Source organism: Triturus cristatus, chromosome 9 (assembly GCF_964204655.1).
Source record: "Triturus cristatus chromosome 9, aTriCri1.1, whole genome shotgun sequence".
Classification (NCBI taxonomy): Eukaryota; Metazoa; Chordata; class Amphibia; order Caudata; family Salamandridae; genus Triturus; species Triturus cristatus.
Window position 1 is genome coordinate 934950865 of NC_140592.1, and position 18663 is coordinate 934969527.

An 18663-nucleotide genomic window follows, 5' to 3' on the forward strand; every position below is an offset into this window, starting at 1 on the left:
CTCTCTGCCTTCAGAGAACAAAGGATTTTTGTGTATAAAAAGAGGGGCCCAGACCCCACACTTTTAGATCACTTCTGGGAATCAAGAGGAACCTTTGCCAAAGAGAAGAGCCGGAGAAGTTGATGGGGAATACTGCCACTGTGCTGTTTGCTGTCTGGGGTTGGCCTGCAGTGGCTACTTGCTGCCAAGGAAAGGAGAACAGGACCTTGCTTTTTGCTTTGTTACCTGCTTGAGGAAATGATCTCGAAAGGCTTGAAATTGAGCTTGCCTCCTGTTCTGAAGTCTCAGGGACACAAGGAATTAATTTCTCCTGTCTCTCTGCATCTGAAACTGCTGTTCCAGCTGCCACAGAAGGAATTTGCAACACCAACACCGGCGAGCGACACCGTAACCTGCTCCAAAGCCATGGGCACCGCTCGTGAAGAGCACAACGCACCACCCCGACTTCCACCGTAGGCCCGATGCCTGCTGAAGCCATGCTGCATCGACAACTAAGCCGTCACCGAGGCCGCTATTTTCACTGGAGCCGAGGACACCGTTCGTGGTGTCCACGATGCAACGTCCCAATTCACACCGCAACCCCAACTTCAACCACGCCGGTTCTTCATCAATGCAGAGCCGATACTCAACGTGGGTGACTCCTGAATCCATCGACACTGTACTGCCATAAGGAACCGATGCCTCGCTGCCACCGTGACATCACCTCCCCAACACAGTAAGGAACCGACGTCTCACCTCCCCTGCACCACAGTAAGGAACCGAGCCTTCACCTCCCCTGGGGTCGTAAGGAAGCGATGCCACTTGGGGCCAACTAAGCATGAGCTCCCTGATGCAGTTGCCTCCTTTGATTTCATTATTTCCAACGTACTGTTCTGTGTGGGTATGCTTGACTCAGTGCCCGACGCCGTGCAACTTGCCGTTGGGATTTTTTTTTCAGTCACAAAGTCGTAATAACTCCAAGTGGAGTTGTTTGTTGCTACAATCTCTTAATGAGTGAATAACCTATTTTTGAGGATATCTTAATAACTGTATTGTGGATTTTTGTCGTTTGGTCTTGTTTTGGGTTTAGATAAAGATTACTTATTTTTCTAAACTGGTGTGGTGTCAATTTGTAGTGTTTTCACTGTATTACTTTATGTGTTCACAAATGCTTTACAAACTGCCTCTAAAAAGGACCTGTAGATTTCTATGTAGAGGATTCCTTATCCCCATCGTTAGAAGGCAAATCTATGTTGGATTTTATTTAAAACCATAAGGAGTCTCTGTACTTATGATCTGTATGCTATGCTACTAAATGTTACTATGGCATGCTCCATGTAAACTGCCTATTAAGCCTTTATATAAAGCTTTGAATCGACAATCCTTCTCTGTCATTCTTACAAGAATGTTTGTCACCTGTTACTGAGCTTATGAATTGGACAGAAGTCCATTCGGGGAGCACCAAAATCCATATTAGGGCTACACCATTCCCGGTGCCTCATGAGTTGGATTTTAGGATAAGTTTGCTTGCCGACACACCTTTGCCAATTTGTATGTGATATCCACGTCTCATTACCTCTACCCCCCTTGTCTTACAGAAACCGAATACTTCTCTGTTCACCTCCTTCCTTGCTTTGTCAATGACTGCCAGCTTTCTTACTCCCTTCCAGTAGCGGCTCGTGGAGGGAGTTCGGTGAGGCAGTGAGGCGGGGCGGGGAAATGTAAACACTGGAATATGGATGAACGGAGGTAAGTACACATTTAAATTAATAAAACGAATTCCTTTGCGCGCGCTGCATCGTATTTTGCGATGCAGCGCGCGCATCAAAATTTGTTTTATTAATTTAAATGTGTACTTACCTCCATTCATCGACATTCCGGTGTTTACATTTCCCCACCCTGCCCCTCCCCCGCCCCGCCTCACTGCGTCACCGAACTCTCTCCACGAGCCGCTACTGCTCCCTTCCATGCTCTCCTGGGCAGTAGTTGGGCCCATATCAGCTCTATTGTTTCCCACCTCTCCTCAGTGTCGGACTGGGAAAGAAAATAGGCCTAGGCAGCAAAATAAGAGTAGCTCCATTAGTGAATCAGAGAACTAAAAAAGTGGCCCAAGTTTGCATACTGGGCCAGTTTTGAACTTCGAGAGACAAGCTGTCTAAGCTAAGTATTCCGCACTGTATGGAAGACTGTATGGGTTTGAGCTTGCTGCAGGCAATGTTTGTTTTATTATCAGGGTAATTACCAGAAGCAAACGCCAAATAGATCATAAAACTAGGCCCACAAACAGCCAAAAAAATGGCCAGCAGACTGACCTGTCAGACTAGCTCCTCGGCTACTACCTGGTTCCACAACAGGCCAGTCTGACCCTGCCTGTACTAATGCTAAATCCATCTTAACTATTTTCAACAATTCCAACACAGACAATTGTACCAAGTTATTCTCCCCCAAATGTACCCATAATAAATCTGGCTTGTTCTGCTGCTCCTTAAATCCCACAACATGGGCAGCAGCTTGCCGCATCTTATCCCTCCCAATTCCTTTCCACACCACCATGACCTTCTTGTCATCATATCCCAACTGCAGACCATAGCATTGCATCCATGCCTGCTCCCCTGCCCACTTCGCAATCTCCACTGCCAACTCCATTCCTGTGAAAAAGGAACAATCAACACATTGTTACTCCTTCCCTGGGCCTACTGGCCTCACATGACCCCACATTCTTTCTGAACACCACCTACCTTATCTTTTCAACCTCTACTTTCCTCATCCCATCCGGCATGCCGCTGATAGTGCCCCTGTTTGAAAGGAGTAAGTTCCATAGTGCCACTCTGACCTTCCTTCCAGCCTAAGCCACTTCCTCAAAACTCCGAAATCCTGTTTATCCCTTACCCCTTTCCCACCTTCATGCAGAAACGATGGCCCTTGATCGTCACCCCTTAGCGAGATGTATTCCTTTACCGCCTGTAATGGGAAGATCCTCCTGTCATCTGACCTGGTAATCCTCACACATGGCCCACATCCATCTGATCCATTTTACTTCTCACCATGCGTATTGACAGGTTATATTTTGATAACCTCACATTGCCCGGTTGCACACCCCCATAATGCAAGGTTCCTGTCGCTTTTGGAACCCTAAATCCTGATGCCCTCCAGACCCTTTACCGTGATCGCCCTATGCTCATCTCTCCCTACCTCCTTTGCTGTGGCCAACCATCTGAAATTCTCCTCAGAAATTCCACCCCTTTTGGTTCGTATCCATATAAACATTGCCTTTAAAATGTCATTCCTGACAGTTCCCCCTAATGGTAACTGGTGATCTGCCTTTTTCCACCACTGAGATCACAAACCACCCCATGTTGTCGTTCCTCCCCTCCATCCTACCCCACTCCCTCTCCTTTTGTCCCCACTCTTCCACAAACTCAGTCCAAGCCTATCTATTCAACTTCCTTGTGGAGGCTGCTAGGGAACCTTCTGTTACTTGTTAAATCTCATCTTCCTAGCTCCCACAACTTTCTGGCACCTTCTCCCCTTTTTACGCTGCATCCTGTGCCAAACCATGGAATCTCGACCATTGAAATTCTGTCAAAGTGTTTGATAACTCGTTTTTCAGCTGCCCGAGTAGATGTCTCACTCTGAACAGTATATTCCACCACAGACATCTTAGCACCATCTCTCTCAGCTGTCTCAGCGTCCAAGATTCAGCCTCAGACAGCCTGTTATTCACAAGCACAGAGGCTGCATTGTCAATCAAGAACAACTCATTTGTGTTAGAAAGCTCTACTCCCCACAGGTAAATAGCTAGCAATGCTGGAAAGAACTACAGGAATGTGATGCTATAGCTGTGGCATACCCAATCCTTCAGCTAGCTGTGAGCACCCCATCAACCCCTCCCAGTGCAGTACAAGCCCATTGCTTCTGATGAATTAGAGAATATACTGACATTCCATTGGAATTGCTCTGGTGCAATACACATCATCACTCCATTATACTCATCCAGGAATCTCAGCCTCACTCCTTCAGTTATAGGCACCTTGTGATGTGGGTTTGTTGCTCCCTTCATAGACAGGGCCATGTGCTTGCAGAATGCCTGTCCCAATACAACCACCCAACATGAGAAAGTCATATGTCCTACAACCTGGTGCAGTTTTTAAAGCTTACGTCTTGAGCCCACCTCATGGGACAACTCTTCAATGGCATCAATATTTTCACCTGTTACTAAAACACCATAGAAGTGGAGTCCAGATGTATGCCTAGGAAAGTTGGGGCAGGGTCCTCCATTTTCTCCTCTGCTAACTGCATATCCATTTCATCTGCTGCCTTCTGTATGATTGCCATCAACTTTTCACAGTCCCCCTGACCAACTGCCAGCCCACAATGAAAAATTGTCTAGTAGTGAATCACTTGCTTATAGCCCACCCTTGTTCTTGTCACCCACTCAAGAAAGGTGCTAAAGCACTGAAAGGCCGCACAGAACACCGAACACCCCAAATGCAAAGCGTTATCCATGCAGTAGTGCCCTCCAAACTGGATCCCTAGTAGCAAGAAATCCTCTGGATGGACTGGCAGTAAGCAGAATGCTGACTGTGTGTCAATCTGTCTAATCTCGGTACCCTTCCCACAGTCCTGGACCTATGCCAGCTCCTCATCAAAGCCTGCAATATGTCAACGCACACTCCTCATTTGTGATGTAGTCATTAAATTACTCTGCCGCTGGCCACAAGTGGTGAATGAATCAAAACTTTCCTTCCACTTTCTTTAGGGCTATCCTTAGGGATTATACCATCAAATTGTCCATAGGTAAGTCAAGAATAGGGCCGCCATTCTGCCAGCCTTAAATTACTTCAAAGGTTTTGCCTGCATTACCTCCTTTGTTCTTTTGGTTAACCTCCAGTTATCCATACAACATCATTTTCAGAGCCTGTGATGTGGTATGTAGAATCCTTCAGAGAAACCCTGCTCCAAGGCCCTAGCTCCCTTCTCTGTTTTGGGCCATCGTCTCCAGTTTAATTTGATTACTGACCCTTTACCACTATCACTTTTGGACCTCTTCTGCCTTTCGAAATTGAGACTCTTTTTGCTTATTCCCTCTCCTCCACCCTGGAAACCTCCTTACTAAGCATTTTCCTGTAAAGGAGCTTGAACATCTTAACATATTAACCATATCTTGTCTTTTGTGGTGCTTAGCTATTGACTCCCCAATGGCGCTGCTATCCCCATGTATGGTAACTTAACCGTTGTCTCCTGTCTGTCTCAATCAATCAGTCAATCAATCAGGGGGTTTGTAAAGTGCACTACTCACCGTGAGGGTCTGAAGGCTCTGGGGAGGGGGAGTGGGGGGTAAAAGCTCCGGATCAGTTGAAGAGCCAGGTCTTGAGGTCCTTCCTTAAAGTGTGCAGTGTTGGGGAGTGTCTGATGTTCAAAGGGAGCTCGTTCCATGTCTTGGCTGCGATGTGAGAGAAGGCTGTCCCGCCTGTTCTTTTCCTGTGGATTCGGGGGACCTCTGCCAGTGCGAGGTCGGCGGAGTGGAGGTTTCTCTTGGGTATGTGGAAGGATAGTCTTTCGTTGAGGTTTTTGGGTCCGATGTTGTTGAGGGATTTGTAGGCGTGGGTGAGGAGTTTGAAGGTGGCCCTCTTCTCGACCGGGAGCCAGTGGAGGTCTCATAGGTGTTGGGTCATGTGTTCGTGGCAAGAAGTTCCTTTAACAAGTCTGGCGGCGGCATTCTGGATGGTCTGGAGTCTGTGCAGGAGTGTTTTGTTGATACCGGCGTAGAGGGCGTTTCCGTAGTCCAGTCTACTGGTGATGAGTGCGTGGGTGACGGTCCTTCTGCAGTCGGAGGGGATCCACTTGAAAGTCTTGCGGAGGATACGAAGGCAGTTGAAGCTGGTGGAGGCAACGGAGTTGATCTGGTGGTTCATGGAGAAGAAGGAGTCAAGGATGATGCCGAGGTTCCGAGCGTGGTCTGTAGGGGTGGGTAGGTTTCGAGGGCGGAAGGCCACCAGGTGTTGTCCCAGTCGGAGGTGCAGGGACCAAGGATGAGGACTTCGGTTTTCTCTGAGTTTAGCTTCAGGCAGCTGTCCTTCATCCAGGTTGACACATTCTTCATGCGTTCCTGGAAGCATAGTCTGGTGTCTTCAGGATTCTTCGTGAACGTGAGGATAAACTGGGTGTCGTCGGCATAGAAAACGATGCTGAGCCCATGCTGTCTGACAATGGCAGCGAGGGGGGCCATGTAGATGTTGAAGAGTGTGGGGGTGAGTGAAGATCCCTGTGGTACTCCGCAGATGATTTCTGTGGGTTTGGAGAGGAAAGGAGGGAGACGGATCCACTGGGTTCTGTCGGAGAGGAAGGATTAGATCCAGTCGAGGGCAGCTCCTTGAATTCCCCCGGATGTGAGTGAGGCGTTGATGGTGCGTCCTAGTTCGGGTGTGATGGAGGTGGCGGCCTGTGGAAGATGTGCGGTGAGCAGAGGTCCGTATGGACCCCAGAGTGGGTTTTCTTCATGGTGGCTGTGATGCATTCGACGGTCGCGGGTTCCCAGGACGTGATGGTTGGCTTATCGGTGGCAGTGGGTAAGGGGGTGGTGTATGTCGTTGGTTCGCTGAAGTTGTCGTAAAGGGCCTTGATCTTCAGATGCTACCACTTCTGCCTCCTCCCTCTTCATACACTGTGAATGTGCTACCTTCTGTTGTATCCTGTTGTATCCTTTTCTGCCCCAATTATCCCTTCTGTACCTCTTGCACCATTCCCGGCACCATCCCCGGTTGCCCCCTTCCCCTTCTCACAACTCTCCTTCACCCAACTGAATCACCATATCTTGGGTCTAATTCACTTTCCACATCCGGACACTCTTGTCATCCATAAACTTTTCCAAACTCTGTCACTATATTTCATGCAAATTCTCCCATCGCCACATTAAAAATGTCACCAATTTCCAACTCTCCCTTTCCTCTTCCCAGCTCTATTGGACCCATTTTCCCCTTCTGAGACTGACCACCATCCCCCACCATACTGCATTCTGGACTCTGACATGTCAGTGTTTGGGGCTTCCACGCACCTCTGTCTTTTGCCTCTTTATCTCTACCATGGTTCCAAGAAGAACTACCTCTTCACCTTTCCGGGCAGTGACTCATTGTGTCTGTGATTGTAGTCTTTTGCACGCTCCCTTTGTCCCTCCATGTGCCCTGTGATCCTCCCCACACTCACTGCTTGTCTCCTTTCAGGCTTCCAGATCACCAATGCCAATTTCCTGTTGCTTCCCTCTGTGGTGTCCAGTGTGCCTTTACTGTATCCTCTTCATCATAAACCCCCATCTGAGGATGTACCTGCCAGTTCTTCCAGACTTTCAGCATCCCTTGCTACACATCCTTTCGGACTGTGTTTCTTTCCGTTCCTCTCCAACTGTTTTCTTCCCAGCCATGATGTTCTTAGGATTGGGGGCGCTCTATCCCCCATGAAATCTTTTTGCCTGCTCTTGAGCTCAACCAGTCCTTGTTTTCTCCATTCGCACTTTCCAAATGGGTTTTCTAGGAACCCTACGTGTGCACTGTCTCCTCGAGGTGCCCACTCACCACAAGTGACACTTACCTGCAGCTAATCATGTCAAACAGCCCAGTGCATTGCTCCTCCCTCTTGCCGCTGCTTTCCTCCTCCCTCTCACATCTGATGTGTTGTATCAAGACGTGTCCCAGGGACTCCTCGGCGGGGCTTTTAGGCACTACAGTGCTAGACTTGTGCCTTCGTGTTTGAGTCACCATGCCACTGCTGCTCAGCTTCCCTCCTTTTGCCTTCTTTTGTGGAGGTCATGGTACTTCTGTCCTGTCGCCTGGCTTGAATTGCTCTTTTTGTTTTCTTCAAAAGGGATCACTTATTGTCCTGGGGGCCCCTACTAATTTCTCTCCTGGCAGGGGTTATGCAGACAGCTGTTAGTGCACAGACTCCCGACTTGATTGAGGAACTCTCTTTACCTGCACTATTGAGGCATGCAGCTACCTCCACTACTGCCTCCGTAGTCCACACCTGCTTCGTTGTCAGTGCCGAGATCGCGGAAGCCAACAACCTCTTCATTGCACAGAAGGAATCGTGATTTCCCTCTGCATGTGCGTCTTACTGCCGTTGACATCACTCATGCTCTGCATCCTTCATGGCTTCTCCTAAACTCCCCGAGTAGAGAGGGATTCCCTCTACCACTGTGCTGGGCCTTCCATTTCCAAAGTTCATTGAGCTTTAAATGTGACTGGACCATGCTTGTAAGAGACACCACCAACTGAAAAGTGGTGCTTAAATATTACAAGTTAACATTCTCTTATTTGACGATGTTTCACCAGGCTTGTCTCTGTTTCTCTTTGTGTATTACTCGCCTACATTCGCTCCCTTAACCTGGGGCTCCACAAATTCACATCTGCAAGGCTCTCCCTCAGTCCCTCACTCTTTGCTTCCACCTCCCCTTCTATCTATCCCTATCTTCTTTCTCCGTTTCTCCCTTCCTCTCTTCTATCATGGTCTATCTTTCACTCTATCTTGCCGTATTCCTTGATGTCATTCCATCACCCTCCCTGACTCCTCACTGTGTACCACTCTTTATGTGTCCTCCTCAATCAGGCTGTTATACCCTCTCTCACTCACGAGCAGAAGGAAAGTGCCAAAATAAACGACTGTCATGATTTTGAGCTGACTTCAGGCTGGCAATGCTATGGCTATCAATTGTGCAGCAAGTGAAGTGGTACTGGTGGCAAAGATTATGAATGTTGTTACAATACAAAATCCACTCTGGGAATGAAAGGATAAGGGCAACACACACCCTTTCTACTCTATTGGATAGCAACCAGAGGCAGGGATTTTGCTTTACTGTTAGCATGCTCTGTCTGCACCTCCTATTTCTGTCTCCTGGCAATTCTTTATTCACACAGACTTCACGGTGAATTAGGGGCAAAATTTGGAAGGTGCATATGTACAGTTGTGTATACACACTTCAAGGAGAATAGGGGGACAAGGAGCAGATAAGTAGGAGAAGGAAAAGGTCCTGTACCGCTGCTCCTGAAATTAATACACGTACAAAGTAAGGTAACAGTTCCTAAAGAATTATATATGCCAGTATGGTCTACTATGCAAGAAGAGAGGAAATGGAGGGATGGCGAAGGGTGTCAGGCGAGGTTCGAGAGTGGTGGTGTAATGGAGACCAGAAACTCCTGGATGGTACTAGAAGTGCCCTCACACACCCTTGCGGGTGCAAAGCATCATCATCGGGCGGTGCTCCTCGTGGGGGTGGCGCTGCAGTCCCTCACGGGCCCTCGGAAGGGCTCTCTATCGGAGATCTTTTGGTGGAGTCGCCGTAGTTGTGCGTGCGGGTGTGTGGGGAAGGGGGGTGTGGTGGTGAAGCTAAAAAGACCTAATGGTGCCCTAACTATTTATTGGTGGGTCCAAGAGGTCTGCTAAAAATAACGGGGAATGATGTTATATAAACATTCTGAGTGGGGAAAAAAAGGATGTAAATACGTCCCGCTGCTCTCGACCCGTAGGAGTGAGGGTTTAAAGTGAGAGAAAGGGGGTACAAGTGGTGGTCAACATGTTTCGCGCTGTTGCCGGTCCCTAATGGATCCTAGCGCTTCGTCAGGACCAAGGTGGTGGTTAAAAAGTAAGGGATGGGATTCAGACAAAAGGGGAGAGTATTCTGTAATCCCAAAGACACACACAAAAAAAAAAAAAAAAGATGTCGCCGGTGACTCTGGAGGCACCCTAGGTTACCGAAGCGAACTCCCGGGGCAGATCTGTAGCCCCCGCCCCAGATGGTCAAGACCCGGCACAGCGTGGACCCTGACTACATGCGGGTTCGACGTCAAGGACACGAATAATCCGTGATCCTTCTACATCTTTTTTTTTTTTTGTGTGTGTCTTTGGGATTACAGAATACTCTCCCCTTTTGTCTGAATCCCATCCCTTACTTTTTAACCACCACCTTGGTCCTGACGAAACGCTAGGATCCATTAGGGACCGGCAACAGCGCGAAACATGTTGACCACCACTTGTACCCCCTTTCTCTCACTTTAAACCCTCACTCCTACGGGTCGAGAGCAGCGGGACGTATTTACATCCTTTTTTTCCCCACTCAGAATGTTTATATAACATCATTCCCCGTTATTTTTAGCAGACCTCTTGGACCCACCAATAAATAGTTAGGGCACCATTAGGTCTTTTTAGCTTCACCACCACACCCCCCTTCCCCACACACCCGCACGCACAACTACGGCGACTCCACCAAAAGATCTCCGATAGAGAGCCCTTCCGAGGGCCCGTGAGGGACTGCAGCGCCACCCCCACGAGGAGCACCGCCCGATGATGATGCTTTGCACCCGCAAGGGTGTGTGAGGGCACTTCTAGTACCATCCAGGAGTTTCTGGTCTCCATTACACCACCACTCTCGAACCTCGCCTGACACCCTTCGCCATCCCTCCATTTCCTCTCTTCTTGCATAGTAGACCATACTGGCATATATAATTCTTTAGGAACTGTTACCTTACTTTGTACGTGCATATGTACAGTCCTCAAGACATAATTACTATATATCTCAAAAGAGTTTGGGCGACATGAAGGAATGCCAAGGGATCAAGTGCCCGGTATGTGCAAATCCTGGCTCCTACTCCATTATTATGCAATGCGGTAACTTGGTTATAGGCATGAGGCACTGAGTAACTTCACCACTGCCAGTGGGAGGCCATATGTCAGGAAGATTTAGGCACCTGTAGAAGTAAAGGTCAGTCACAAGAGGTTCTTGCACTTTTGAAGGACAAGAAGGTTTAGACCATTTTTACTTGTGTTGGAATCAGTTCAGAATGTTGGGGATTGCCTGGGAAAGCCCTGGCCTGAGTGGGTTGTTTCTTGAAATAGGGTACCACTAACTAATGAGTTTACCTTTGCTCCTGAGGTTTCTGGTGCTTCCTAAAATAGGTTATTCCCAGCTAGTAATGTGGGTGAGTTCAAGCAAACAACTTTGTATCATCTGCAAAAGGAGAAGAAGCGTATTTACAGCACATCTAACTGTAGCAATGTTCCCTACACGGTATACTTTGCCCATTCACTGGCTTTGTTCTACAATTAAAATTACGCCATTCACTCATAGTATTAGAGTATTTTATGTCATTTTATGTTAGGTTATCTTATATATATCATATATACATGCACCCTAGACATGGAGGGTAGCATTTTTTGTTTTGGATTTTTGATGATGACCATGGCGGTGTCTTTCAATGGCTGCCCAGACAGAGATTTCGTATCTCTCCTAAAAGTCAGCAGTGTAGTAAGATCAGTACAGATAGGATCGAAATGCACTGAAGAGATAACCAAATCTTACCGCAGTATTTGTGCTATCAGTGAGGTGCATGATAATCGTACTAGGCAGGCACAAATACATGAGGTGTATTTGGGAATCTGTGTTTTTACTGAGGTGTATTTGGGAATCTGTGTTTTTACTAAACAGGGGTTATGATTCACATGCTGCATTTTGTGCAGAGACCTCCGTCATAGTAGTGGAAATCTTTTCACACATATGTATACCAATTTGTAGTAAATATGGTGAGGGACCGGGGAGTAACTGCTACTAAATGGGCGGATTTAGGGAAATTGAAGGTAGGGTTTGGGAAGGGGCATAATACATAACACACACCGACAAAAAAGTAAGACACTTGCAATTCACTAAATATATTTCTATAGTTACTACATCCCTAAAGCTGTTAAACTATTTCCAGATTAATCATGTTTATTTTAATTGAGCTATATTAATATATATCTATTTCTATAGTTACTACATCCCTAAAGCTGTTAAACTATTTCCAGATTAATTATGTTTATTTTAATTGAGCTATATTAATATTATACATTAAAATATGATAATATGTTTTTTTATAATAAACTCCATTAAATAACCCTATACATTCTCTTAAGCAGCTCTCCGCCCCAGTGGTGAAGATCACCATTTACAGGTGAAAAGTTACTACCGGTACCTTTACACTTGTATATTCTGTTGTGGATGTAAATCTTCCCTTGGAAATGTTGAACTGCAAAAAAGTGGAGGGCTAAACCCAGGTGCAGTCTTATATTTGGTAAACAATAGACTTCCCCTAGGTCCAACCACTAAGACTTCCTATGAGTGAGGACTGTGTAAAAAGTTCTGCACAGAAAACAAATATACAAACATATATTAGTTATTAAAAATAGCAGATAAAAAAATACAAATGATTAAAAACATATATCACAGATCAAAGACAATCCATCAATTTTAAAAATACATAAAACTTAACTTAAAAGCATCCTCTAATGCACATTTTCAAGTATTGAATCCATATACAGTTCTAATACTTTCTGGATTCCAGAGTGGCCAGAGGTACGCCTCTCATGATTGACAACACGTTTTGGTGAAACAAATTTACAGACCACCTTCTTCAGGACAGTTAAAAATATATTTCATATACATAGGTTTTTACAGTTAAGATTCAACCAATGTAAAATACACGGAGCCTCCTTCTAAAGCGAATAGTTAATTAATTCCTTTAAAGTCAGTTCTCTTCCTCAGATTGCTTTCACATCTGGACATTTATAGCTTTCAAATATGTGGACACTGCACATATGAACAGCCCCAGATACTAACATATAACTGCAGGGGATGATTCGCCTTACTTAATGTTTTAAAACCAAACACATTTCCCAAATATACAAATCTCACTGACCATACATTTACTCCTAAAAGTGGCATATATTCAGAAATGCTATTGGTCTGTGACCTCAAAAAGTGGTCGATTGAGTACCAATTTCCCAATATGTCCAAACAGCTTGAAAATGACTAAAATCAATGAGGGAGGCTCTACTCTATGACAAAGTCTCTGTGTGGCAAAGAGTTGCCTATACAGCAGGGACTTGTCTGTAATGGAATTCGGCCCATGCAATGCTTGACTTGGCTGTATATGCAATATATTTTTAACTGACCTCAAGAAGGTGGTCTGTATAACTTTGTCCACCGAAACGCATTGACGATCGTGAGAGGTGTACCTCTGGCCACTCTGGAATCCAGAAAGTATTAGAAATAAATATGGATTCAATACTTAATGATGTGCAATAGAGGAGGATTTTAAATTAAATTTTATGTATTTGTCTTTGATCTGTGATATATTTTTTCAACTATGTTTATATTTTTTTGTTGTGTTTATATTTGATAAATAATATATTTCTGTAACGTTTGTTATTTTGTGTAGGACGTTTTTGCAAAGTCTACACCCATAGAGGGTCATGGGGCTTATGCCTAGGCGATTTCTATTGTTTACCTTTCTTTGTGACACCATCCCCTTGGTTTTGAAGGAGTCTGTCTCTTTTTGTTTTTGCCTGTAGTATTTTATATGCACATGAATTGGGCCCAGTGTGATTCCTTAAGAGAAACTTAAGTAAGGATGTTTTAGGCAAATTAAATATGCAGCCTGGATTTTTTTTGCACGGTTGACAATCTTTTTTTATCAGCTTCACAAGCAGGAGTAATGCTCTGCAAAATGAGGAGATTATTCTTTTTTTTAACAATAGAAATTTGCAATAAAAATGTAGGTTTCACATTTTGTTTTACTTCCATGTAACATGCATTTTAATTACCAGAGTTTTAGTGGGCTGTTTTATTAAACTGTGCCAACTTCATTACATTGAAACAGGTGGTGAGGTCCTAACAAAAAGATGTAGCTGACAGATGGCAAGTTTTTCTAAGTTTACGTACAGCTAGTTTGAACCTGCAACAGCTGTGAAATGTTTTGGGAAGCTCATTTTCTATAATGAGAGACTCCAGCCAATTTAATGAAATGCGAAAGAAGCATCACGAGACATAAGGCACACATTATGAAGACAAAACACGGATGAATGAGACTTGCACCATATTTACAATCTACATTAAGGAAGGAACAAATGGAAGGCTCCCTAACTTGAGTCTTACGTGTACATCTGAAAAATGCTCACATTCAGCTTGTGCCGTCTCACATTCAACCAGCCCTGAAAAGTTAAACTTATTTTTGATCCTGCCAACTATAGAAAGGTGATCTATAAGCTAAGACGTACCGTGTCCCAGAAAACAGTTAACATATCACCAACTGATTGACCAAGATGAAATACCAGGAGGCTTCTGGAAACAGAGATGTAGCCTTTCTTCTATCAGACACCTCCATGGAAACCCATTGAGTACCAATGAAATTCCAACAACTTTCAGTACTCACATACTGTAAGGGATAGAGTAGAATGGCTTCTTGTACTTCTTGGCATTGCGAGGCGGGGTTGCCATCATGCACATGACTTATATAACAAGCTTATTTCATACCTGAGCTATTTGAACCCAAGTCAGTCCATGTCTTCTTCTGTCCTATGCTCTTGACCTCCCAAACTAACTCCTACTGAACTCTTCCCGCCAGACTCACAAACTGACCAAGCCTCTATAAGTATCACCCAAAATATGTATAATTGCAATCTTTAACATCTCTAATGCCATCCAATACCACAGTGGACTAGGACTAACAGTCAAGAGAATAATACACATTTCCTCCTTTGCTGTTAATCACTGAGACACAATTAGGAATGCAAACCGATAGATAACTAATGGATCTGCGTCAATAGCAGTACATTTTCCACTAGACTAGAAATTACATGCAGCTCATCAGTATATCATAATGTTGCATACTATAGAACTAATTGCAGCCCTTACACCAAATAATGCAAACTCAGTCTGGGCTCCATGGAGTAGCTTGCTACCCATTCGCATAGCCCACAACGTGTCATCCGTGGTAGATAATTGCTATATAAATCATCAGTAAAATATCATGTGAATATTTTTGGCTTCTCATCAATTAAGTATAGAAAGTTAAAAGTTGAAATGAGTGTTGTTGTCTTTGAATGCTCTGCTTTTATCTTGATTTCTTAAATTATGGCGATATTTTGTAAACCACTGTTTTTTTAAAGTTGATTTTCTTTCTTTCAGGTAGCATTTTATTTCTTTATGTGGTGGGAAACTACTTTCTTTAGGTTTTCTGTGATGCACTCTTACTTAATAAATTATACATATGTACATGATGGAGGAGATTGTTTTCAATTTTGATAAGGTTTAAATAGCTATAATTCACATCATTTCCATAAAATACAGCCTATGTCATTATCTTAACTTATTGTTTTCCTCCGCTGACATAGATAAATATTACCTAAAATTTGGTTTGAAAATTAATAGCGGATAACAGAGAATAATGAGGCTAAAATGTGATCTTGAGTGCCTAATGAAATTTGCAAACAACTAGATTTTACGCTCTAGGTGGAATGCAATGTTAGCTTCCTCACATCGATCACACAGTCAACAAACAGGCTTTGCCATTTCTGTATTCTAAAATGTGCTTCATGGGCTGTTGACAAACAACTCGCTGGAGCTAGCCAGTGGTTGGTCCCATTACATCCTGTCTGCTTAGCCTTACCTTTCCCAAGCAGGGGCAGTGATGGGTCATCACAGATGATGTCATAAGAAGCGTTACCATCCTGCATCTCGTTGCTGACTGCACTCCCATTTGCCATTGTCTTTGGCTTCCTTGTAAACAGTTTCTGCAGCCTCATGTTGAATCTGGAGGAAAAATGGGTTTAGTAAATTATTCTCACAAATAGAGGTACCATTGTTTTTTCCTTCGTGGAAACTACTTTTTCTGTGAATCCCTCAGGAGAGAGAACAAACACAAGTAATAAAAAAGCTTGCATATAGGACAAAATATACACCAAATAAGTCTGAAGGCTGCTTTCATACAAACCTTATTTGTCAAACAGGATTATAGTTTAAATAACCCAACAGTAGCAGAGAATTACTGTAGAGATTCTGAGTGGTGACTGATAAAACAAAGTGGTCACAGACTTAGTGGCTGATTACTATGTCTGGCGGAAAGCCTCCCCCGACAGTCGGATTCCCCTAGACCGTGTCAGAACGATTCTGACTGACTCAGTTGTTTTACAATCCGCCCGATTGATTCAGATTTTCGCGGTCGGATTGTAAAGTGTAAAGTTTCAGAGTCGGCCTGTCCGACACAAAATGCTTGCAGAAACTGACTTTTTGGGCCCATGGCAGAGCCCCTCTCATCCTGCGGCCTCTGGTTGTGGGCCACGGAGGTACTTAAGGGACCCCCTGTAAAACCCTGTACTATGTGGCAGGCGCCGTGAGGTGCCTGCTACAGGGTGCAGAGTTTTCCGCACGCCCCCCATTTCCCCATAGGAGCCTGAGTTGTCGGGCGGAACTCGGGCTGCCATAGGAGAAAATGGGAATCCGGCCAGTGTTCGGTCACATCGTAATCGGTTAGGTGGCACCGCCGACCGTGAGTTGGTGGGTGGGTCCTGAATCCGAGACGGTGTCTATGGGGAAGTTTCCGCACGACATCGTAATCGGCCCCTTAATGTGAGCAGCAGCAGAGCTCCCACTCTGTACAAAGACAAAGCCCAGCTATGATAAGACAGTCTTCCACAAAATTACCAATGGTTCAAATCTGGTAACTTGCCCAATTCAGTAAGTGCAAATCTTTAGAGAAATGTATAGCAACACCAACTATAATATTGAAGAAATAAATAACTTAAGCTGCCTATAGCAAGTTAGTTTTAAACAAAAGTAATACGTTTTTCAGTTTTAATTCACGTTTATTTGGACCATTGGTCCTCAAACAATACATATATTTGTTAAAATACATCTAAAAGTACACAACATTAAATACGCTAAAACACATCTTAAAACGCATGCAATTATAAAACCCTCCATTGCCTAAATTAGGGTAAATTGTTTTGCTAAAACTCATTAAAAAAGGCTAAAAAGAAGTGCCTTCACTCTTTGCATAAATTTCCCAATAGCAACGGCAGTATCTGATTGGATCATTTCAGTCACCAAAAGTAAAGCCTGGCCAATAGTTTTAAAACTCATTAAAAAAGGCTAAAACGAAGTGCCTTCACTCTTTGCATAAATTTCCCAATAGCAACGGCAGTATCTGATTGGATCATTTCAGTCACCAAAAGTAAAGCCTGGCCAATAGTTTTAATCTCATATTTCTTAAATATCGGTCTTAAAAACATAATTCGAATATCAAGAAACTTCTTGCAATCTATTAAAATATGTAACAAGTCACATGAGGAGCCCAAAGTGCAAGTGCATCTTCCCGTCTTATCAATCATTGAGCTTTTTATCACATTATTTACATAACACGGGTTCACCCCAATTCTTACCCTAAAAACCTCTCTTCGTAATTGACAATCGGGTAACCTGTCAACGTAGGGAAAGCATTGTTCATTTTTCCATGCGGCACTCATAAAATGCACTGAGATTTTATTTGCAAGGTAGTTTTGGTCCTGTACCTGAGATATTTCCTTCCCCAGCGTCCTGAGTACCTTCTTATCAATACTAATCATGTAGGTAATGGGGCACAATTTAACCTTCATCATACAACATAGCTTTGTCATGATGGCCCTAGTCTCTCTTGCCCATTTTAATTCGCTGTTCTGTATTTCGTTTTTACACCATTGTGATATTTTGGTGTTCTCGCCTACACCTAGGCGTTGCCAAAAACGGAGTAGGGCCATACCGGCTAATATGCCCCATGAAGTCAGCCCTAATTCAAGTCTTACGGCCTGGACCATTGCCGACAAAGGGAGTGTGAATAGGTTTTATAAATTTTTGCCTTCCTCGACAACCCAGCCCTCTTTGCCGCTCAAGTATAACAGTTCTGCGCCATGCAGAAATTGCGGGGGTACCATGGCCGAATAAACTTTTAACACTGGTCTATCTGACATTGCGCCATAGGCTTTGTTAAACAATTTCAATCCACTAATCGATGCTGATGTTCTTAATTTTAACGCATCTAGGTGGGTATGCCATTTCAAATTTCTTTCAAGACATAAACCCAAGTACCTATATTCTGTGACCGTTTCCACTTTCTCAGTCCCCAACCACCATGTGAACCTGACTTTCCTCCGGCCAAAGCTCAAGGCTTTAGTCTTGTCCATATTAACCACAAGTTTTTTCTTGGAGCAATAATCATTAAATATATTTAGTTTCCTTTGCAGACCAACTTCGGTCTGATCCATAATCACCAGATCGTCTGCATAGAGCAAACATGCAATATGCTTCCCATCTTGTTTTGGGCTTGCCCCGTTGACATTCCCCAAGGTCAACGGCAAATCCGCTAAGAACAGAGAAAACAGCAGGGGGGCCAATACACATCCCTGCCGTAACCCATTTCCGATCTCAATCTTCCCAGATAAACTTCCATCTATATCTAAAATTATCTGGGCCCAGTTCTTAGTATGGAGCATTCAAATCAGTCTTAACATTTCTTTTGGGATACCATAACTAGTTAGGGCCTCCCACAACAGCTCCCGGTCCACTAGATCAAAGGCTGCGCGGAAGTCCACAAAACAACAGAATAAGCTTCCCCACTGTTCAATCGACTTCCGCGCTATGGTCCAGAGAGCAAAGCAATGGTCAATTGTGGAATGGCCTGCTTTAAACCCCCCCTGTTCCGGGGGTATAATCTGATTTTCCTCCGCCAAACCCAAAATGGCTTTTGCAAAGACTTTTACCCTATATCTAGGAGATTTATTTACCTCTTCAGTAGTTTTAGAGCGCCCTTCTTATGTATTGGTCTTATGATTGCACCCCTCCAGCTTTCTGGT

At 44.3% G+C, this 18663-nt stretch overlaps 1 protein-coding gene across 2 annotated transcripts in view; it reads right to left on the reverse strand.

The window, feature by feature from the left end:
• The window catches only part of LOC146799097 (sodium/potassium/calcium exchanger 4-like), a 611785-nt gene that overhangs the window by 125650 nt on the left and 467472 nt on the right, over window positions 1-18663 (reverse strand). Inside the window, exon 10 of one of the 2 annotated variants that reach the window (XM_085626506.1) lies at window positions 15504-15589. In XM_085626506.1, the coding sequence (XP_085482632.1) occupies window positions 15504-15589 (86 nt within the window). Of the gene's footprint in view, window positions 1-15446; window positions 15590-18663 lie in introns of both variants that reach the window. The other variant, XM_085626505.1, reaches the window with a different exon arrangement.